Here is a 22,840-nt window from a genome sequence, read left to right on the forward strand (position 1 = left end):
TCTCTCTCTCTCTCTCTCTCTCTCTCTCTCTCTCTCTCTCTCTCTCTCACACACACACACACACACACACACACACACAAACACACAATTTTTAAAAACAGGATAAACAAATCAAGAACAAGATGTGGTACCTGACTTGGTTTCCAAGGACACCTGTCCCCAGAAGACTGGGCCCACATTAACCGTCTTCCCTAGATGTCCTCTAAAAAAGCACCCACTCTGCTCGCAGGGGATATTTCCCCAAGAATCATCTTCTATAGTTGCCTGGTTTCTGTTTGTCTTGCTTCAGGATATTGTATGGGTTTTGTTTTTTGGGGTTTTGTTTTGGTTTTTTTTTGTTTTTTTTTGTTTTTTGTTTTTTTGTTTTGTTTGTTTGTTTGTTTGTTTGTCCTTTGTATATTCACTTCACTGGGTAGATCTCATGGTTGTGGCAGCTGGTGGTTGTCAGATGTTGTTTTGACGCAGCTCCTTGCTATGTATCCAGGTTGGTCTCATCCTCCTGCCTCAGGCTCCCAAGGGCAGGCATGCACAGCTACAGCAGACCCCACAATGCATCAGCATGGTGTGGCCATGAGCCTTGGCTTTGAGAAGGCTTGGGTTCATGTCATGACCACTTTCTGTCAGACTTCAGTCTCCTCATTGATAAAATGTAATCTAAACACTTGAACTACGTCTCGTTTTAAGGCTCACAAACGATAGTGTGCATTGCACCAGTAGGTCACGAGGGCAGGGAGGGACATGTTTTTAATCACTTTGTCTAGGCTGAAAGGAAAGTCTCCATCATTCTCACACCCTGAGGTCCTTTCTGTTCAAGGAGACGGGACATACTCAAGAAGTCACCAGAAGTGACAAGCCAGAAATGCTGTGCCACACAGAGCTTGTATCAGGAGGCTAGGCAGGAACAGAGGGGACCGTCAGCCCTAGCAACCCAGGACATGCACTTTCTAAGCAGACCCCATCACCTCATCCTGGACAGCAGGCAACGAAGACAAACACACCATCGTTTCTTGCACTCGGTAGATTTTAAATTTTCTCGACTTTCTAAAGCAAAATTTTCAAAACACAAATGATTTATTTTGAGCATTTTCTGCCCCCGAATGACAATCACAATAAAGAAATAAACTAAACACTAAAACAATTTAAACACTTTTAAAAACGGTGGAATTTGTTAGTCTGCTCTGGATCCCTTACAAAGCTCATGAGGTGGGAAGCCCATCAGCCTGTTCCCTCTTCACACAGTCCAGCTGTGGGTAGCACTGCTCCGATGGAGGTGCCTGCCACAGCTCTGAGGCAGCCTCTGGCATCAAGTTTAATTCCATTAAATTCAACAAACTTTCTAGCTATATGATTATCCAGTCTTGTGAGGCTACTGTTTTCTCTTAACAGAACGCCTCATAAAGTCCTGTGAGCATTAAAATAAGCAAATATCTAAAACTTGTGCTTACTGAAAACATCCAAGCACTATAGAACAGTCAGCAACTAATGAATCAAATGTGATGTTTCTTCAGAAATCAAGAGAACCAGGCTGATGCCTACAAACAGGCTTGCTGGCACCAACGATCCCGGCTGCGAGCCCATGGCCACGGCTGTTATTTCACTTGAGCGGTCTCTCCAGTCCCCTTCTCCTATTGTTTCTGAAGTGTTGCTAACAGAAGGCCAAAGACTGGGCCTAAATGTCTCCTCTAAAAGAGGCTCTCAAGGATTAAAAATAGCGGAGTCCTGGGGGAAATGTAGAGAGTGTTCAGAGAACACAGAGCAGCCTGTGAGGCCCCAGGTCTGCTTCACTCATCCAGTGTCATGTGCCACACACTGCATATGTGGCCCCGTGTCATCCACAGTAAGTGTCATGTGCCACACATTACATGTATGGCCCCATGTTATCCATGGGAGATGCCAAGAAGAACCTGGTTTTGGAGGAGAGGTACTCACACAGAGATAGAGAGACAGAGTATTCTGCAACCATGGCCCAGCCCAGTGAAGGTAACCCTCTCACAGTAAGTTACAACCTTCTGTGTTACCTGTTTCTTACTTCCCTAAAAGTAGTAACAGGTAAAAGGGAACCAATAAAATCAAGGGTCCTGGCTACAATTCTAATTAACCAGCCTTTACTACCAATAGCAAACGCTGTTTGAATCCCAAGTGCTAGTAATGAAACCGTTTATGTATTTCTTCCCTTCGGATGAGAGTTTATGGGCAACCCAGAGAGGAATGAGCTAAGCCATGTCTCCAGCCTCCTTCTCCCACTGAGCATAACCAACAGAGGACTCTGGGCTAAATGTCTCCTCTAGAAGAGGCACCTCTATATAAAAACAGCAGCAGCCTGGGAAAACTCAGAGACTGCTCAGAGAACATTAAGTCTCATGAGGTCCCGGGTTCTGTTTCATTCATGGAGCTGCTAAACCTTCTGTACCAAGCAACACGTATGCGTATCCCAGTGTTGAAAGGCTTCTAGGGGCGTGGTGGGGTCTTCTCAATGACAAAGGCCTGGAGAAGGGAGGCATTTTCTAATTCTGGTTAACACTGAACTGGAAGTGTGTGTGTGTATGTGTGTGCGTGTGTGTATATACATACATATACATATACATATACATATACATATACATATATATATATATTTGACAAAGTGAATATCGATCTCTCCACTTTAAAGTAAGACTACGTCTCCTGCTCAAATTCACACAAAGTCACCATAAAGACAGAGTTTGAAACCAAAACCTGTCTGATTATAGTAACAAATGTTCTGGAAATACCCTGGTCTTTAAGATGAAGACAAGTCCTAGGGATGGAGAGATGACTCAGAGGCTAAGAACACTGGTTGCTCTTCCAAAGGGCCTGGGTTCAGTTCCCAGTAACCATGTGACAGTTCACAACAGTCTGTAACTCCGGTTCCTGGGAACTAGCTCACTCTTCTGGCCTCTGTGGGCACTGCATACACATGGTACACAAACACATGCAGGCAAAACATGAATACACATTTAAAAAGATAAATTTAAAAAGATGCCCCTAAGAAGGTCATTAGGGTAGAACTAAATATAAATACCCGAAAACCCTAAAAGTTCCCTCTTGGATGTGATAAAGACAGGTGGGGAAGGGACACACACAGAGAAACACAGAGACAAAGGCTACAATTACGAAGAACTTTCTTTTTAAAGGGAAAACAGTAATCTTAGAATAGTGTTGTTCTAAGCCTCGGGACTTGGTCCTGGCTTCAGAACTTAAACATATGTAGTGTGTTGAATTAGATGTCCCCCCCCCAATATTCTTGAGCATCTGAAGTTGGTCCCCAGTTGGTGGCATTACTTGGGTGAGTTTAGGAGGTGTAACCCTGCAGGAGGAAGTCTGTCACTGGGGGTGGACTCTGAGGTGTCAAAGCCATGCGCTGTTTCCAGAGTGCTCCTGCTGATTTTTGTCTGAGGCTCAGGCAATGAGCTCTCAGGGTGACTCTGCAGCTGCCTGCGGCCTCCGCTTCACCATCATAGAACCTTACGTCAAACTTCTACAAGGTCCCCAGGCTGTCATGCTTTATCACAGAGACAGAAAAGACACTAAGACCACCTCTGAATTAAGATTTCTCCCTGTCTACTGGACTCGACAAAGTATATACACCCATGTTCCCAAAGTCCATTCCTCCCAAAACAGGGAAATAAAGTAATTTCCATATCCCAATCCCCCTACCTTATCATGAGGTGCTTCTAAGATAAGGGGACTGGAAACCCATGGGGGCGTGAGCAGAATCAAGGCACTTGACAGGGAAAGAAACTCTCAGGAGAACTGCCTAAGTGCTCCCCTCTAGATGCTCCCCCTAGGTGCTCCCCATCCCTCATTCCTTATTTCCAATTTTTGAAGAGCAGAGGTTAGCCTTCCTGAGCCAGGATTTGATTTTTTTTTTCAACCCCATATGTGTCTCTGCTCCAAGGAGAAAGCTAGGTTTCCACAGGGAAGTAACAGAGCCCACCTTGATGTCTTCCCAGAAAGGTCAGGACCGCTAGCCCTCAGACTCCTAATCTTTCTTCCACATGTCCTACAGAAGGTAGGAAATATTCTCCATATGGCCTAGGTTTCCTGTCTCAAGATATCTATGCATGCTCCTCCTACTCTCTCAAGTACACACACATTCGTGCACACACATGCACACACACTTGCACATGCACACGAACACGCACATACACACACACAATGCCATGTGCTTCTTAAAACTGCCCAGTTATCAGTGCTATTGGGCACTGTGCCTGGGTCATAGCAAGTGATCAAAACAGTAAAAACTCCCACCCACCGCTTCGTCCTCAATTCATGCCAACCTGGATGCAGCCCGGTCATGAGAGTCACTGGGCCAGAGACTCACGGTTTAACTGCTTTGCAAAACTTTTCTGCTCCTGATTTAATTACTTCATTCTGCCAAATGACCTAATCAATCAAAAGGTGGGGGAGGGGACATTTCTCTTTATGAGCACATGAAATTAAATGGCTTTTCCATCCTGTGGCTGGAGGGTTTCAACCCAGCTTTGGCAGGTTGATGTAAACAGCATACCCAAAGAATTTTAACTGCTGTGGCTCTAATGAGGTTCCACTAAAATCCCCTAAGCAGTTCCACTGATGGCCCAGGCACATGGCCCTCTAACTACCAAACAACCAAGTCTCTGGGGTTAAAGATTAAACAGAGCAACAATTACAAGGGATAAGAAATAGGCTGTGCAAAGTCCCTTGAGACTCCCCTTTCCAGCCTCTAACTCCCAAGAAGGGCCGGGATACTCTCTGCTGAGGGCAGAGGTCTGAGCAGTCAGCTTCTGAAGGGCTCACTCTCTCCGACCACACACGTGCATGCACACACACACACACCACACACACACACACACACACACACACACACACACACACACGCTAAACATGACAGCAGCAGAGCAAATGTCTCACACACCGCCCTGCGAGTAAAACTGCACGCAGCGGAAGCAGGAAGTGCTGCTGCAGCTGCAGAGCCAGGGTCACTCCAAACAGGAAACTGAGCAGTCTGCTGGGTAGAGGGGCGGCGCTGTCCTCAGCCAGTGCTTCTCTCACCGGGAAGGCTGGAGACCCTTTCTAATGAGAAAGATTTGACAGTATCTGTCTGCGCACACAGGACTGGGAATCAAACTCAGCGCCCATGCGCACTAGGCAAGCACCTGCGACTACACCGGATCTCCGGCAGCACCCGTTTAAACACACGTTTTCTTTGATCCAGTTACGCTACCAAGATTCTACCCTGCCAACTACAGTCTAAAATATTATGAGTAAGAATGCTTGCTTTACGGAGGGCCAGCAGGGAGGGCCCTTGTGGCTGAGTTCAATCCCAGAACCCACCCAGTAGAAGGAGAAAACTGACTCCTGTAAGTTTTTCTCTAACCTCTGCGTGCACCATGAAACCCTGGAACCCCTACCCAATATGAAATAAATGTAAATTAATGAATTTAATGATCACTGAAATACCATCTATAAAACTGGAAGCATTAATATTCATCAGCAAAGTATTAGTATAGTGTCTCTCTGTCTCTGTCTCTCTCTCATACACTCACACTCATACACACATACACACACATACACACACACACACACACACACACACACACGCTAAAATGGACAGCCTTATTCAAGAGTCTGGGCATGATTCTAAGATTTTGTATTAGGTCAAATAAACACATAATGGGTAGGGAGGCTGGTATGGTGGCTCACGGGTCAAGAGCACTGGCTGCTCTTCCACAGGACCTGGGTCAGTCCCCAGCATCCACACATCGGCTCACAACTGCCCGTAACTCCAGATCCAGGAGATCCAATGCCCTCTTCTGGCCTCTATAGGCACACACACTGTATACAGACATGCATTCAAACACGTAAAATAAGGTGATAAAATGTTGAAAGAATGACGGGTACAGAGAGCTTCTATGTCCACCAAAACGCATGATTGTACGTTCTATAGGAATACCCAATATTGTCCCCCAGATCCCTTCAGAGGGACTGGAGGGAGACTGATGGGCATTTATACCTTCATGTCTGACAGACAAGAAGATAACTTGCCTCGTACAATCGTATATATTTATAAAGTTTAGTACAATGGTATGGGAATATAACTGTAGATGTGGGGACTGCTCAGGACCTAATAAGGCTTTTTTAAACCTGGGAAGCATTTTTTCCTGTATTTTGTTTTATGTGCATCAGTGTTTACCACATGCATAGCTGTGCACCACATGAGTTCTAGGATCCTCAGAACTCATCAGGAAGAGCATGTCAGGTCCCCTGGAACTGGAATTACAGATGGCTGCAAGCCACCATGTGTGTGCTGGGAATAGAACCGGGGTCCCCTAGAAGAGCAGCTAGTGCCCTTAACCATTGAGCCATCTCTCCAGCCCACCAACATGTTTTCAATGAAAGAGATACTGAGGGGATCCAGGAGGGACAAAGTCGCTGTCGTGTTTCACTCCCCGTGGGACTGCTTTGCCTCTCACGGTCATTCTACTCATCTGTTTTCCTTGGAATGATCAGTGAAGGGTTTTGTATTCAAGTTGAAATTGTGAGAATATGTCAGAAAAAGAGCTTTCGTTGGAAAAGTAAGTGTTCAGGGACAAGCTGGGGATGGCAGGCAAGTGAAGGCAGAGCCCAGTTGGCTAGAGACTGGGGAGAGGAGAAGAGGGACCACAGATCCACCTGCCTGTATTTCCAGATAAAGGAAACCCAAAATCAGGAGCCCTGAACTTGTCCCCTTCCCCAGGTCATGTGTGGTTTGAACACCAGCAGTCAGAAGCCATGAGTTCCAGCATCTACAGCCAGACCCAGCTCTGAGACCCCTCAGTGAAGCAGCTGGGTTTCTCAAGGGGGATCCAGAGCCCAGTCTCAGGGATTTCTGCTACTGCAGGACATCTCCTGACCCTCATCATTCCCGTCATCCTAGAAGCAGTAAGGTTTTAAAAACAGTCCAGGGTCGCTCAGCCCCACGTGTTGGCAGGCTGACTTCTGGATCTGATACAAAGGATTTCCTTATAATGTTGGCTCAAAACTACTTTCCTAAGCAAGGTGGGCCCAGCACCATTTCTTGCATGTGACAACAGAACAAAGTAAAGTAAAAGATCTGTCTCCAGAAACAGGGATATCCCAGAGTACTGGGTCCCACTGCCCAGGGATAAATGACCATGAAATGAAGAAGGCCCACATCAGTCAAATCCAACCACTCTCTGTAAACACAGCCATCTTCCTCATTTCCCTTCCACTCTCTGTTCATTGCCGTCCGAGCTTCTGCAGTATCCTTGCACCTTAAACCCCTGCTCTACAAAGCTGAGACTGTGCAGAAGGCAGGCTGTGGGAAGATCACAGGCCTGTACCACAGAGAGGGGGTTCCATGTCTGTCAAGCATGCTAACTGAGCCAGGGACTGTAGACATGGCCACCCATGCAGAGAGGGGACAACCTCTGTGTGGCTAGGTACAGTGCAAACAAGAAGAGAAGAAGACATCCACATTGTGTTTCTCCAAGCCCAAGATGACCGAGAGTCTGTATCTGTATCAGTTGTCTGTACGTCTGTCTACATTGTCTGACGCTGGGGTTTGGTGCCACTGTGGCACAGGCAACCAAGCATTACCATTTCAGTGAAGCAGGGCCACTCTAGCTACCTGTGCTCCTCACTTATCCTTATGTGCAAACTGGAAACTGTGGAAGGCAACAGCCACGGACGCTGACACTGGGTTTGAATTCTATCCCTGCTCTTACTAGTAGTGTCTCCTCAGATCGTCTTACTTCTTGGGATCCTGGTTTCCTCAACTGTTGCGTACTTTCGAGGAGAACACTCATGAGGTACTCAGCATAAAAGGGTAACCAAAGGAAAAGTTCCAATAAATACTAGTAATGGAAATTCACTAGGCTACCAACAGACAGCATCAGGACCAGGAAGCACCAGCACGAAGCATCATCTCCACCCTCCCACAGATCTGATTTACCATGAGATGGGGAGAGAGGTGACGAAAATGCAGTGCACATGCTAGGTGGGTTAGCAGAGAGAGCTGGCGGAGGAGATAAGAAAGAAGGGAACAGAAGTGCAAGTATCAAACCTTCATCACACTGACAAATGCTCACAGTGGGACCACACTCTTCCCGGCTCGGCGCCTGCTGTCAAACCTGAGCAACATCCTTCAGGAAAGGGGCCTCTTCCGAGTGGGACCCTCATCAGGAGAGAGAAGGTGGAAGAAGGACAGCACAAGTGGACAGATGTCAAACAGCAGGGTTCAGACTCACAGTGAACACAGGCCAACAGGATTGAGAGCCAGGGCTACCAGAGAAGTCCTTCACAATGGTCAGCTTCAAGGACATCTTCACTGTTGGTCATGTGTGTGTCTGCATGGAGGACTGATAGTCTGTGAAGGTTGGTCATGTGTGTACCTGTGCACAGAGGATTTACAGTCTGTGACCATTGGTCATGTGTGCCTTCCCATGGAGGACCAACAGTCTGTATCAGGGGGTTTCTGTGACCACTGGTCATGTGTGCCTTCCCATGGAAGATTACAGTCTGTGACCATTGGTCATGTGTGCCTTCCCACAGTCTGTGACCCTTGGTCATGTGTTCATGCACATGGAAGACTGGCAATCTGTACCAGGGGATTGACTAGAGAACCAAAAGCAACAGACACATCTTGTCATCTCAAGGACACAGGGCAGACAGCCGCTCCTCAGATCATTTCCTAGGACCTGGCTAGAAAGGAAGCCAAAGAGAGGGCCAGGCATGGCGCTGTTTATCTGGGCATGAGATGAGATAAAGCTTTCCCCTGGTAGACAATGAGGCAGCTGTGCACCAATCTAGCAATTAAGATGGCCAGACCCGTTTCCTAGATAACTCGGGACCCTTCCATTTCCTGCAACGAATGCTGAAGGAGACTGTCCTGCTAAACATGCCGGACTGCGTAGTTACCGCCATTTCTTCTCCCTCCCAAGACTCCATTCATATACCAGGATAACAAGTTCTCCAAGGTACAGAGTTACTCAGAAAACCTACTGCCAGGCTGAGGCCCCTCCAGCTGTGTCCAGTGTAGGTGGTTACACACGTAGTAAAGAAAAAGACGGTTGTTCACTGTCTTTCTGGTGTTTGTGAACATTTTTTCTGACTACAACACCTAATTGTAACACACTGTTTCCCTCAGGGTGCATGAGGGAAGCCTGCAGAGGCCCGATCTTGTCCTCCGGGAGAAGTCAACACTGACGTCTAAAACAAATAAATTTAAAATGAGCTGTGTCCACAGTTGTCTGAGGTGAATGGAGGACGCTGCATTGTGAAGTTGCCTTTTGTTTAGAGCTTATATTTCTTACTAATTGTGTGTCTCTGTGTGCGTCTGTGCACATGAGTGCAAGTGGGCATGAAGGTCAGATTGTGAGGTGCCAACATGGCTGCCGGGAAGCCAGCCCCGGTCCTCTCAGAGCAGTGTGTGCTCTCAACTGGTGCACTCCATCACTCCGAGAGTGTAGTCTGACTACACTCTCACCCTCGGTGGGAGTCGGTTGGTTGATTTATTTGCTCTGGTTTTGGTTCTGATGTGGGATTTTATCATGTAACCCAGACTGGCCTTGAACTTGTAGTGATCCTCCTGCCTCTGTAGTGCTGAGTCGCAGGTGTGTGCCACCACACCCATCATGCACTTTAATTCCTTTCAGACTTAAAAAAGAAATCAGTGAGTCTAGAAAATGAGACAGTGCGTAAGCGGACTTATTAATCACTGGGGGCTTGGAGCGCGTTCAACTTCCAATATCATCTACATAGAGCAATTTGACCAAAGAAAAGTTGTCTTAAACAAGGAAAAGATCCATTTCAACACTAAAGCCTAGTTTATGCTACACACATAAACACATACATGCACACACACACACTAATGCATCCACATACACATGCAAATTCACATATATCTGTATATACACAAGTTCACACAACCATACTCATACACTCATAGACACACCCATGCTCACACTCTCACGAACTCTCTCACAAGCACACCGGCATGCCTTCCCAACACTTCTCAGCTCTTTCTGTGCTACACCAACCATGTAGGAGTTAACCATATTCCACTCATGAACTAGGCTTGCCCGGCCACTAATCATCTGTGTTCTGTCTCCCTAACCAACTCATGGCTCCTCTGTAGCAGAAACCACTTCTCAGGATCTCCTAGAGTCCCCAGCGGGCCAGGTGACTAAATGCATGAGCTCACGGGAAACTCGGGCCACCCTGCCTTACCTGCATAGGCGTTAGCCTGCTGTAAAAGGTCAGTGCAGGTGTGCACGTCTGCAAAGGCGCGGATGCCCAGACAGTTGGTGGGATGCAACTGAGACTGCAGGAAGTCACAGCAGTTCTGCCGCACGTCCATGAGTTGCAGCAAGCTGGCTGCTGGAAGCAGTACCTGCAAGAGAGAGAAGGTGACCCTCTGAGACACCTGATCCCACAGCTCATCCCCAAAATCACTGTCCCTTCTTTTTTCTGTGACCTTATACTCAAAATTTTCTCATGGCTCTCCACTGACTTCTCACTGAGTCCAAACTTCCCAGCCTGCTTTGCCCTTGAAGCCCCACTCACAAGGGGAGTCTCAGCATCATTCCAACTTGCAAAGCTTTCCAGGGTCGTCTCATCCCAGGACCTTAGTAAAATGTAGGTTTAGGTTCAGCAGGCCTAGGCAGGTCTGACAGCTCACTCATCTCTAAGAACTTTAGTGACCTTGTGCATGCTGGACCAGGAGCTACACCCAGTGAGACACAGTGTGTGCACACCTGCAGCACAAGCATGGTGCATATACGACACATGCAGAAGCTCTAAATATTTGGCCACACACTAGCATCACCCAGAGAATTACACATCCTGATGGGGATAGGCTATTGTGTGCTGTTTCTTCTGAGAGTAAACCCTTCTATCTTGGAGGAAATTTTGTGAAGACAGGGGGTGTCTGCAGGGAGGTAAAACAAGAGGGTGTTCTCAGGAGAGGTGAAGCATTCCATCCTTTGGGGAGGCTCTTAAGCTAAGAAGATAAAAAACAACTTAACAGCTTCAGGAAGTCCCTAAAACTGACCAGATCCACTAGGCCCTCCCTCCCTAAGTTTGTATAAGGAGTAAGGACTGAGGAGAGGCACATGCTGACCTGCACGAAGGAAGCAGAGACCTGCTTTGCTTCCTGGAAGACTCTCAGAATAGCTGAGCTACCTGCAAAGTTCTCCCTCCGACCTATTGAGCTGCCTGTAGATTGTGCGGTGAGCTCCAGTTTTCCAGATTTCCTGATCTGCCATCCATGATGGGGTGGGCTTTGGTGATAGTGCTGTCTTTGAGTCATTTCTGCTTCTATGAATGACCCCAAAAAAACATATTGGTTTCACTAAGTTAAACTTTGGGAATATCTGTTCTTTGGTCTGTCATTGGTTCCCTATCTGGGGCAAATAAATGTTTACATCTCCCCAGAAATGTGTCACACAGAAGGTGTGAGCTGGGTGTAGAGAGATATTTAAGGTTCTCTCACATGCTTCTCAAGCCAGCGGACTCCGGACTGTGCCCTGAAGACTTCAGCATGCGTTCTCACTTAGAACACACTTGCTGAGTTGCTTGCTAGCCTGCTCTCTAACTAACTGCTGCGTGCCTACCTGCCAAAAACTGGTCAAGGCTCTAAGATCCAGTCGTAAGCAAAATAAACTACCTCTTGCTTTTATGGCGCTTGTCATCTGACCAAAAGAACAGAGTCACCCCAGCCACTGTGCACTTGGGCGGCCCTCCTTTTGAGCAGGTTAAAAAGCAGAGGAGTCCGAGTGTGTTCTCAGAGGGGAAAACTAAGTTCTCTTTGGAAAAATCACAGGACGCTTATTCTGCATCATGGAAAACAGAATAGTTCTTGCTTGGGTGTGTGCGCATGCACATGTTTTTCCTAAGAACCAGGGGGAACTGGCTTGAGCAAGCCTGCTGGGTGCTCACTACCAACCCTCGCCAAGCTTCCCACAGCTGCCCAGCCTGCCCTCTAGATCATAAAACCAAGACAAATGCCCTGCCGCATTGGACTCTGCTGTCCCTTTCATCTGTGGAAGAGGCAGGCAGCCTGGATAACTTATCAAAAAAAGAAACTTGGGCAAAAGCCACCCACTGGGCACCTGTTCCTCGTAGCAATTCCCCGTTCCTGTGTCCCTCCCAGCTGTTCCCCCGTTTCTCAGGGAGAGAGACTGAGCCAGACCAACTCCAACAGTTCCCATTTACAGTGGCTCACCCAGGAAGCCGTGGCTGCAGGCATGGTGCTTTTGTTCTCTTTATTGGGGTATTACGTGTGTCTTTTTTTTTTTAAATAATTTAAATTCCAGATCCTGATCTCCCAAAACATCTCTGAGCTATCCGTAAAGACTTCCATCACCTCCAGGTGCTTCAGCCTAAAACTGTGCCTACTGATCATTCCTGGCCCTTGTCCTTCCACAAGGGGTAACCAACTGTCCTGGTCTGACAGCACTGAGAGACACCCCACTGCTGTGGAAGGACAGTGAGCCCTGTTCACCATCCTTGCCCAGATGCATCCACTTCCGCCCCAAGAACTCCATTGTGTGTCAGAGGCTCAGTTGTCTACTCCCTACAGGGAGAGCTCTGCCTGTCTGTCAGCTTCTCCATCTCCCTGGGAAGGCCACTGGGCTCCTCCCACCCTGCACCCCACCTCCCTCTTGCCATGTCCCCAGCAAGGCTGAGTTAAGTTAACACAATGTCCTTGGTGTTTTCTGGCCCACTGATTCATTTCTGAAGAAGAAAGAGATAAAAATCGCATTGGCCTCAGAGTTGTAAATTGTAGGCGAACCCAACTAGAGCCCAAATCTGACCACCTGAGCTCCATCCTCGGCAGGCGGCCTCCACCCCACTCGGAAGCCATAAACTTGGAAACTCAATTAACCTGTGGGCCACTGGGTCTGGCCATACAGATCTCAAGACCAGATTAGTCCCTGCCTGCCAGTGAGGTGGAGATCCATTAGCCACTCTCCCTGAGTACACACTAGGAATGGATGGCTCTACACGACGTGACCCCCACAGACCCTCTGGCCAATCATCCAGCACTGTCTGACCCCACTAGTTTTAGAACAAATTTCAGCTCTAGTTTTAGGACAAGTTCCGGGGGACCCCCTCAATTCTAGGCAACCCAGAACACTTCTGCATGCTAGCATGGGGGGGGGGGGTTATCTCTTGCCAGTCAGTAACTCTCTGGATGGTTGAGATTCCTATCTATCCCCAGGCTGCGTTCTCTGCCAAGCCCCAGCAAGACCAAGCCGGAGACACACACTCCCTCCTTTCCCTCCGCAAAGACAGCGCAGTTTAGTGTTTCGGTTTTCAGGCTCATGACAGCCAGCTTGAGAAGTACAATAACAAATTATTTCCTGAGCGCGTGCATGCCTTAGGTTACATTCTAACCTAACACTTGTGTGGGCAAACTACCCACACAGCTTTCAAGTTCCCTACTGTTCACAAAACCCACTTAGCAGACAAGAGCTGATGAAAGTTTCCACTCCCACCCACTCCTTGCTTGGCCCTGCCTACCTGAGGGTGGCCACGCCTACCTGAGAGTGGCCACGCCCACCTTAGAGTACCCCTGACCTGGCTTCCCACCATGAACGGCTGTGGTCTAATGGCTCCTACACTCTCTGATCTCATGCTTAAAGGCAGGCCCTTTTCTGCCCTCCCTAGCTTCACTCAGGACAGGACGAAGATTGGAAGAGGTCATAATATTAAAGGAACAGATGGGGAGACCATGAGATAACCCTCCTTTCATGTGCTGTCGCTGGGGATAGACTGAGGCCCTATCAGATAGGGCCACACACACACAAGCCCAAACACCGCCCCCCCTCCCCCGCCTTCCCGGGGAAGGTAACATCTTCCACATCAGCAGGACTTGAGGGCATTTCCTCTTCTCTACTTCCTGAGCCCAGCTCCATGCTTTGAAGTGGACTGTGAGGGTAGAGCCTATAGGATGGACCAAGGGCTGCTGAGGGAGAGAGGAGTTAACAGGAACTACCCATCAGCATGGAAAATTACCCCGGGTCAAAAGGATCCGGCTTGCCTTTCAGCACCTCATTCTTAAGAAAGCCAGGAATGGCCCACAGCAAGGAGTTTACAGGTCCACTCCGCTTGCAAATAGCCAGCCTTCCACACTTCTGTGCTGGGCCTGTCTTGTTTGTTCTCTCCCTCCAATAACATGAAAACACAGCAGAGGATATCCCGTCACAGCCTTTGCTTCCTTTTGCAAAAACAAGAGGAAATGCCCTGCCTCAGAAAACACCTCGTCCTGGAACTCCAACCAAGGGGTGTGTGGGAGGGAGCAGGGCCAGGCACAACCGAGGGCACGCCAGAAAGCCAGGTGAAGGGCGACCAGAACCCCTCCTGGCCGCACCCAGCGCACTCTTGCTTATTAGAGCCTTCTGAGGGGGAGGAGGGATGCAAGGTGTAGGTGACTGGACAGCGGGAGCCCAACGTGTCACTTTCAGTGAAGGTGTCCCCACTTGGTGGCCATGTGGCCGAGGACAGTGACCCTAGCTCTGTGTGCCTCCGGCTCAACAGTACAGTGGGCGTGGTCACGGTGGTGCCATAAGGCTGGAGAGAACCAAGCAGGTGATGCATTTATAGGAGTAAGCACGGCCACTAGCCCTGTCGTTTTGATGGCAATTGACCACCAGGGGCAGAAGCCGAGGCTCAGATCATTCACTTAAGAAATGAGTTCAGCACAGCCATGCCGGTTAGTCAGAGGGAGCAGAGTTCTGGTCCCCACTCCACTTGCCCTGGCCTGTGCTACCCGGGTTACTGAGCCCTTTTGAACATCAGATACAGGCAGGGACTGTGCCAGTCTCCCTCCTAGGTGGTAATGAGGATGCGGTGGAGAAACTGCATGGCCTGTTCTAATCGGGTTAGTAAGTCTCAGATGAACGGGGTCTACCTCCACAAAGGAAGAGCCAGTTCTCCAAGGGATAGGGACATGTGTGCACCTGGGAAAGGGTAAGATTTAACTCTCAGGGTCATTCCACCAAGCCCCAATCTCTGACAGTAGGCCAATCAGGGGACTCACAGCCTGAGTTAGGAGGATGGGCACAAAGACAGAAGAGGCAGGCCCAACCAGCCCCTCTTCCTCCAAAGTCTGCCCCAGACATTTCCTGAGTGTGGTCTGCTCCGCTTCTCCTCCCTGTCAGGCAGTAGTGACTACTTCCTCCTGGATACCTCCACCAGGGCCCTCCATCTGTCTCTGCCTACAGAGCAGCTGCTCCTTGGGGAAGCAGCCTGTGACAGCTACTTCTCTGTGGACGCTGTCGGCTGCTGCAGTGTAGTAGCTTGAGAAGGAAAGTGCTGAATGACTGTCCAAATGTGGGGCAAGATGAGTTTCAGTGCAGCCCAGCACACGGGAGGGACAGCCTGTGGTCCTGTGCTCTGATCATGATTTCCCACCCCTCAATCCACAGCAGAGAGCTTGGAGTTTCCTCTCCTCAGAAGAATGGCTGGTCCAGGCCTCCGTCCATGCCAAGCATTCTGGGCATACCCCAGGAGGTATCGTAAAGTATGCTCCTGCTTAGGAGAATCCCCAGCCACTTCTAATCAACTGATTCATTTATTTTACACTGTAGCCATCTTCAGATATAACAGAAGAGGGCATCAGCTCCCATTACAGATGGTTGTGAGCCACCATGTGGTTGCTGGGAATTGAACTCAGGACCTCTGGAAGAACAGTCAGTGCTCTTAACCAGCAAGCTATCTCTCCAGCTCCCAGCCACTTCTAGATCAGATGGGGTTACCTCACACCCTGTACCATGACTTCTATTCCCTACCTGGCCACCTGTCCTCAGTCCCTATAAGCATCAACACCTTCTACATATGTGTGACAGCATCACTCTGTTTAGGTAATACGATGTATGCACCATGTGCCAGGCCCCGCTCTAAGGCCAAGTCAGCAGGATCACTCTTCACACCAGCGCTCTCACAGTAAGCCCTGTCATCCCGACCACATCTATGGAATGAAAACCCTGAGGTAAAGGAGGTCACCTGACTTGCTTCCGCATCACAGCCAGAGATAATGAGAGAATCCAGGGTTTGAGCATGGGCAGTTCACGGATACCTATAGAATGGGCGCTCTCATGACCTCTGTGGTATGGAGAAGACTAAACTTGGCAACGGGGTGTCAGGGAAGTGGAAAGGCTCCAGCAGGTGGGGGGAGGCGAGGGGCAAGCACACAGACTGAACGGCTTCTTCTCCGGCAGAACCAGTGGCCACGCTGAAGGCAGCCATGCTGAAGGCGGCCCAGGGCTGTCTCCCACTAATTCCCTGACTCACTCTCTAAACTGCGCCCTTTCCCCTTCTTCCCCCTCCTTCTTGGACAAAGTCATTTTTTAAAAGTAATGACAAAGTCACTTCCTAGAGAGCTCTCTGGTATCTGCTGTCACCGCCTTGAAATAATGCATTCTATAAGCCAGAGAGATCAGTACAGGGTTAGACCAGAGTTCTAAAAATTACCTTTTTTACTATTATCATGGTAATATGATGGATACCTAATACTTTTATTAATTAATGCTTTAATTTCTTAATTAATACCATAATGACTATATTACCAATTATTTATTATTAATAAATAAATTGTTATTTACTACTATTTTGTTGCTCTTATCATTTTATCCCTGTCAGGAAGTAAGGGCCAAAATAGAGCCCTTTCTAATTTTCCAAATCACACGCTTTAGCATGTGTATAGCTTGAGCCAGGCATGGTGGCACACGCCTTTGTTGTCAGCGCTCAAGAGGCAAAGGCGGGTGGATCTCTGTGGGTTTGAGGCCAGCCTGGTTTACACAGGGAGCTCTAGGCCAACAAAGACAGTAAGACCTATATTTCTACAAATGGCCAATTAGCCCAAAGTGCTATAGTAACCATATAAAGCCAGGAGACCTTCCTGGCACAGCAGGCTCTGCAGGGGCGATGCAATGTGCCTCACTTGATCTGCCCGTCTGCACCTGACCCGACATTAGCACCCTTCACCCACCACTCACTCCTCAACCTCAGCTTGAAGCTTAACTCTTAAAAAAGACCCTTCCCCCAAACCTTCCTTCATCTAAACAGTGTCCCTTGGTCTCCTCTCTCACTGAGGGACTGTGCACAGACAAGACTCGTGTCTTTCTTTAATGGATATCTATCCTCATCCCCATGCTGCAGACACCAGGGGACCAGTGCTGTTACATCTACAGTGCCAGCCGAGGGTGTGGCAGGTAATAGGAACGTTGGGGCTAAGTTGAAAGAACAACTGATCATCAAGCCAGCCTCTCAGACAGCCTGGAAGTGTGGAGTTTCAACAGGAGATGGGCATTTTGATCACTGAAGGGGCGTTAGCAAACCCTTTGAATCACAGAAATTCCGTCCCTCTTGTAAGGGCAGAAGAATGTACCCCTGACTGTTCAGCCCCGAGATCCGTGGGGGTCAAGACTGCCCCTCCCGAGTCATCTCCCCAACTGAAGCACAGTATGTGTGTCCTCTCTTGGGTCCTCTGTATTTCCTGGCTCCTCTTGTCCAGACCCCAGGTGGTGGAAGGCCAGGCATCGTGGAGAAAGAGGTGAAAGGTGCACACAGTGTGTCATCACCACACACTCAGGTGAGATTCCGTCCTCGCGCTCACCCTCCACCCACGTGCTCGGGACCTTTGCATGACCAAGGCTGTCTCTCACACCCTGAGACACAAGGGCGACCTGGGGAAGAAGAGGAGTCGCCAAACTTCTGATTCCTCCTTCATAAGCTAAGTATAACATGAGCTAAAAAGTCCTCACTCTGTGTTGGCTTTCATCTAGGCTCCGCCCCACGGTTACCTGGCAACAGCCAGGTATGCCTGACTCAAAGGGCTGCTTGCCCCCTCCTTTCTCTTTTGCCCTCTAGCTCTCTCTTGTTCCTGCTCCATAGTCTCTCTCTCTCCCCACTCCCCTCCTCCCTCTCTCCCCACGTGCTCATGGTCAGCCTCTACTTTTCATCCTCTCTCTCTCTCCCTCCCTCCCTCCCTCCCTCCCTCTATCTCTCCCTCTCCCTCTCCCTGTCTCTACTACCCTCTCAACTCCCCTCCCCATGCCCTGAATAAACTCTATTCTACACTATACTGTCCTGTGGCTAGTCCCTCAGGGGTAAGGGATGCCTCAGCGTGGGCCCGCAGAGGCATCCCCTTCCCCCACACCATACCGCACCTCCACCAAACATCTTGTCTCTCCTATCTTTTTATAAAATTCCTCACTCCAGGGTTGGGCTCATGCAGAGGTATTACGTAAACTGGGGGTGAAAAGCACAGCTTATGCTGGCATACACTGAACAGACAAGGGTACATTCTTCTGCCCTTACGCTGGTTGGCATGTGCCCAGGTAAAGTGACGTCATTCTCTGCAGCGTCGTTTCCCGTTTAGGGACCCTGAGGAGCCGTGAGGGTTAAAGGGCAGGACGCTGACGTGGCGGGTCCTGAGTGCGTGGCTCGTGGGCCACCGGTGAGATTACCTGCACGTTGTCTTCCGTCACCTCGATCTCTGCGGTATAGATATACTCAATGAGCTTGCTGAGAGTCTGCCCGTCCACGTCCTTGATTTCAATCTTCTTGGCCTTGCTCTCAGACATGTCACCTGCAGTTCCACAACGAGACAGAAAAGGACGGGAATTTGGCACCCGTGGCCAATTTGCCTCCTATGTTGTTGTCTTGGAAACGTACGGCTCTTGCCTGTGCCCCTCGGAAACCCCTGGAAAGAGTCCGGCACCGGGACGTCAAGGTCATAACAACCTTGAGTCTCAGATCACTCATACGCCAACTGTAGGCGTTCTGTCTTCTGCCACCTGTTTCTGCTTTGAACCGTGCTTACTGACAACTGTATCCGGGGCCAGACACAGCAAGCAAGACTTTTAACCAGCCCTGAAGGAGGGCAGGTCTTGTAAGAGGAATCTAAATATGCACAGATTATCACGACAACATGAAAAATTAGTATTTGTTAATTGCTAACTATGGTCAAACACTGAGTGAAGTACTTTAAATTCTTGCTTCTTCCAAACTTCACAGAAACGTGTGATGGTTGTAAAAAATTAGCCTCATTTTACATAGAGAAAATACAACAAATCAAACAAACAAAAACAGCAAGGCCCGGGAAGGGAGTTCTATGTGGTCTGACATGAAATGCCAGGGTGGGCTGAAAGGGACTCGGACTTCAGAACCCATAGCTTTAAACACCAGGAACCACAGTCCCAGGGAGAAGCTCAGAGAAGGGACACAGACCACACGTGGGAGCTACAGGAGGCCCCCCACCCCAGTGGTGACAGGATGAAGTAAAGTTCGAGAGTGACAGCAAAGCAGCGAAGGAGGGGCCAAGGGTAAAGGAGAAAGGATCCAAGAGGATGCTGTACCTGAGAGACAGCGAGAGGTGGGCGTGGCTGGGCACGGGGCACGGACGGAAGCTGGAGGGGCACATGTGGCTGTGGCGAGTGGAACCGTACACATCACACAAGAGAGCTTTATGGCAAGGGTGACAGCATTGAGGTCTCACCCAGGAGAAGGACAAGAACAGGTGGAGTGTCCTGAGGACTTTGTACGTGGGTGCTGTGCCTACATCATTGCCACCCTTCCCTCTCCCGGTGGAAGCCCTCTCATGCCCCACAACTCGCACTAGAAGTCATGCCTTTTCTTCTTCATGCATATGTCTACATAAACACAACCTGCTGGGTCCAGGCAGTGTTGCTAATACGTCTACGTGTTTAGGGATGACCATTCAGGGTCAAATAAACTATGGATGTGGGGAGGCTCCTCTCTCTCTCTTTCTCTCTCTCTCTCTCTCTCTCTTTCTCCCTCTCTCTCTCTCTTTCTCTCGCTCTCTCTCTTTCTCTCATCATCATCATCATCATCAACTGCCTGTAGCTCTTCATCTAGGGATGGCATCCTGTGAGATTTCCGGATTCACGGTGACATGTCAACGGGGGTCATTTGGAGGTCCTGTATGTTGCTATGATTTCACAGGAGGGAGCAGCTCCTTGTCACAGGTAGAAGACACTGTCTCCCAGCAGACAGGTCCTGGTCCTCTGGCTCTTACAATCTTTCCGCCTCCTCTTCTCTGGTGCTCCCTGAGCCTTTGGTTACAGGAGCTGTGCTGTAGAAGTGTTGCCGGGGAGGGGGAGGGGGAGGGGGAATGGACACTCTATGGTCAGCTGTTCTCTGCGTTTTGACCAGATGTGGATTTCTATGATGGTCTACAGAAGGAGGTTTCTGAATGAAATCCTGGATGCAGAAGTGGAAGAGAGGTAATCTGGAGGCAGGAAGAAGAGATGGGAGTCCCTGGTAATAACCCAAGAAAGAGTGTGTATCGCCAGGAAGAAGATCAAAACAGCATCACACTCCTAGTCACAAAACCCCAACATAGAACCAGGCCTCTTCAGTAAGTTCGGGGACTTGAGACAGCACACAGCAGAGGCACAAATCAGTGGGCAACATGACTCCTAGAGATGACACAGCCAGGTGCCCTGGGGTGAGCCTGTCAAGAGCCCCATGGCTGTTCTTTCTCAGACTCACGCCAGCACCTAGAAGATTCAGCACAGTACAACACTGGGCTCCTGACACCCAAGAAAATATGGTGCAATGCAATACGTGGGCTCCCAACACCCACCCCAAGTTCCATAATCACACCATCAGTACCCACTCTGCCTCAGTTCCAGATCACATGACTCAAACGGGAAAGTGGGTGGTGTGGGGTTCGCCAAATCCTGCCTTCGAGTCTCCTTGTCAGACAAATGGGGCCAGGAGCTCCCACGTCCTTCCCTTCTCTGGGTCCTGGGAAAGTCAATGGCTAGAACTCACTTCGTGCAGAGGCAGGAGGCCGTGGTGAGAAGGCAAGAGGGAAAGGTCGTAGATTCCTCCTGCCCCTGAGATGGGGTCCCAATCCTCCAGACTTTATGCTGAGTTATAAACAGGAAAACAAGTACAGGCAAAGAAATCAGAAGTTTATGGTTGTTTTTCTCCAGATGGCTACTTAGAAGTTCACTAATGAGGGTCCAGTTGCTAATTGAACCACAAGAATAAGTTAAAGAACAGAGACCTCAGAAATAGGATGTTGAAAGAACAGCCAGCTGTAAGAACCCGGAGGCATGAGGTCAGGCACAGGCTGCCCGCCTTTCCCTCCATGGAATCTGTATGTGGGAGTCAAGACAAGGTTTTAGAACTTTATATAAACAATCAGAAACTATTAAAACTGTGTCAATAATCCATGTGTGTATTCATATATGCATGGGTGCAGTGGTCAGAGGGCTTCTATTTTCTTGGACAATAGCATATCAAATTCTTTCAGGTTTCTGTGGCCTGTTACAGGTAGGCAGGCTTCTCTAGACTGTGGGTCAGCATCCTGTATGTGCTCGCAGTGAGTCCGCAGACTCTCTGGCGGAGTTCGCCAGTGCCTGGTCGTTCAGCTCTGCACCACCCTGAACACTGTGTGCACTGTGCAATGCCAAGAAACTGCCTGAAACACGCTGGCTCAGTCTCCAGAACGGGATGTTTTATGGACTGCATCATTTTTACAGCACATGTAAGTTGTTCTTCACCTACAGAAACAGAATCATTTAAATGTTAAAAACTGATCGCAGCCGCCAAAATGAAATTCAATCCCTTCGTGACTTCTGACCGAAGCAAGAACCGCAAACGGCATTTCAATGCACCTTCTCACATTCGGAGGAAGATCATGTCTTCCCCTCTTTCCAAAGAACTGAGACAGAAGTATAATGTTCGGTCTATGCCCATTCGAAAGGATGATGAAGTTCAGGTTGTCCGAGGACACTACAAAGGCCAGCAGATTGGCAAAGTGGTCCAAGTGTACAGGAAGAAATACGTCATCTACATTGAGCGAGTCCAGCGGGAGAAGGCTAACGGCACAACCGTGCATGTGGGCATCCACCCCAGCAAGGTAGTTATCACCAGGCTAAAGCTGGACAAGGACCGCAAGAAGATCCTGGAGAGGAAAGCCAAGTCCCGGCAAGTAGGAAAGGAGAAGGGCAAATACAAAGAAGAAACAATTGAGAAGATGCAGGAGTAGAGACATCTCATGCACGGCTTTCATTAAAGACTGCTTGAGTAAAAAAAAAAAAAAAATGTTAAAAACTAAGAATTTTAAGAATTTCCCTACTGACATTCTTCAGCATATACCAAAGTAACATATCTCTGTACCGTGCTGTGTTGGAATATTTGGTTTTAGAAATCACTGTCTGAAGGAAGGAAACTGCGGCAGAGGGGAATACAGAATGGGAGAGAACGCTTGCTAGCTTCCCTGTGGACCCAGGGTTAGCATTTAGAGGACATAAGACAAACAACTGAAGGTCAGTGAGCAGAAGCATTTCCCACACAAGGCAGATGGCCTGAGTCTGGATCCTCAGAACCCACATCAAAGCTGTCTGTAATCCCAGTGAGTTCCTACAGGAGACAGGAGGGGAGCACTGAGGGGGAGAGAGAAGGATCTCAAGAAGCCGGAAGGCCAGCCTGGGCTACTAAGTGGTGAAGGGACTCTGTCTCAAACACCCAAGAAGAGGTACCTATGTATGTGTAAGAAGGGGAGGAACCAACACTCAAAGGCTCTGACTTCCACACATGAGTGTGCTTACACACACATACACACATACACACACACAAACACATATACACAGAAACACGCACACAAACACATACACACACATATACACATATACACACACATATACACACATACATACACACAAATACATACACACATACACACAAACATACACACACACATATACACACATACACACACACATACACACAAAAAACCTACAAAATTAAACATATACCCACTGAGTCAGTAAGTAAGCTAATTCAACGTTTCCCA

The 22,840-nt window shown here is 48.7% G+C and overlaps 2 protein-coding genes across 2 annotated transcripts in view; one reads left to right on the forward strand and one right to left on the reverse strand.

The window, feature by feature from the left end:
• Klhl3 (kelch like family member 3) overlaps positions 1-22,840 on the reverse strand; it is a 114,526-nt gene that overhangs the window by 50,200 nt on the left and 41,486 nt on the right. The window contains exons 4-5 of the mRNA XM_028772063.1: positions 18,477-18,598; positions 10,231-10,393 (exon numbers count right to left, since the gene is read on the reverse strand). Of these exons, the coding sequence (XP_028627896.1) occupies positions 10,231-10,393; positions 18,477-18,598 (285 nt within the window). The remainder of the gene's footprint in view (positions 1-10,230; positions 10,394-18,476; positions 18,599-22,840) is intronic.
• On the forward strand, positions 21,586-22,089 carry LOC114624904 (60S ribosomal protein L26). The gene has a single exon (XM_028772064.1). The coding sequence runs from the start codon at positions 21,596-21,598 to the stop codon at positions 22,031-22,033; it is 438 nt and encodes a 145-aa protein (XP_028627897.1). The 5' UTR covers positions 21,586-21,595; the 3' UTR covers positions 22,034-22,089.

Source organism: Grammomys surdaster, unplaced genomic scaffold (assembly GCF_004785775.1).
Source record: "Grammomys surdaster isolate TR1022 unplaced genomic scaffold, NIH_TR_1.0 211, whole genome shotgun sequence".
NCBI lineage: Eukaryota > Metazoa > Chordata > Mammalia > Rodentia > Muridae > Grammomys > Grammomys surdaster.

Coding starts and splice junctions, on each gene's coding strand:
- LOC114624904 (XM_028772064.1), top strand. CDS start 21,596: ATGAAATTCAATCCCTTCGTGACTTCTGACCGAAGCAAGAACCGCAAA.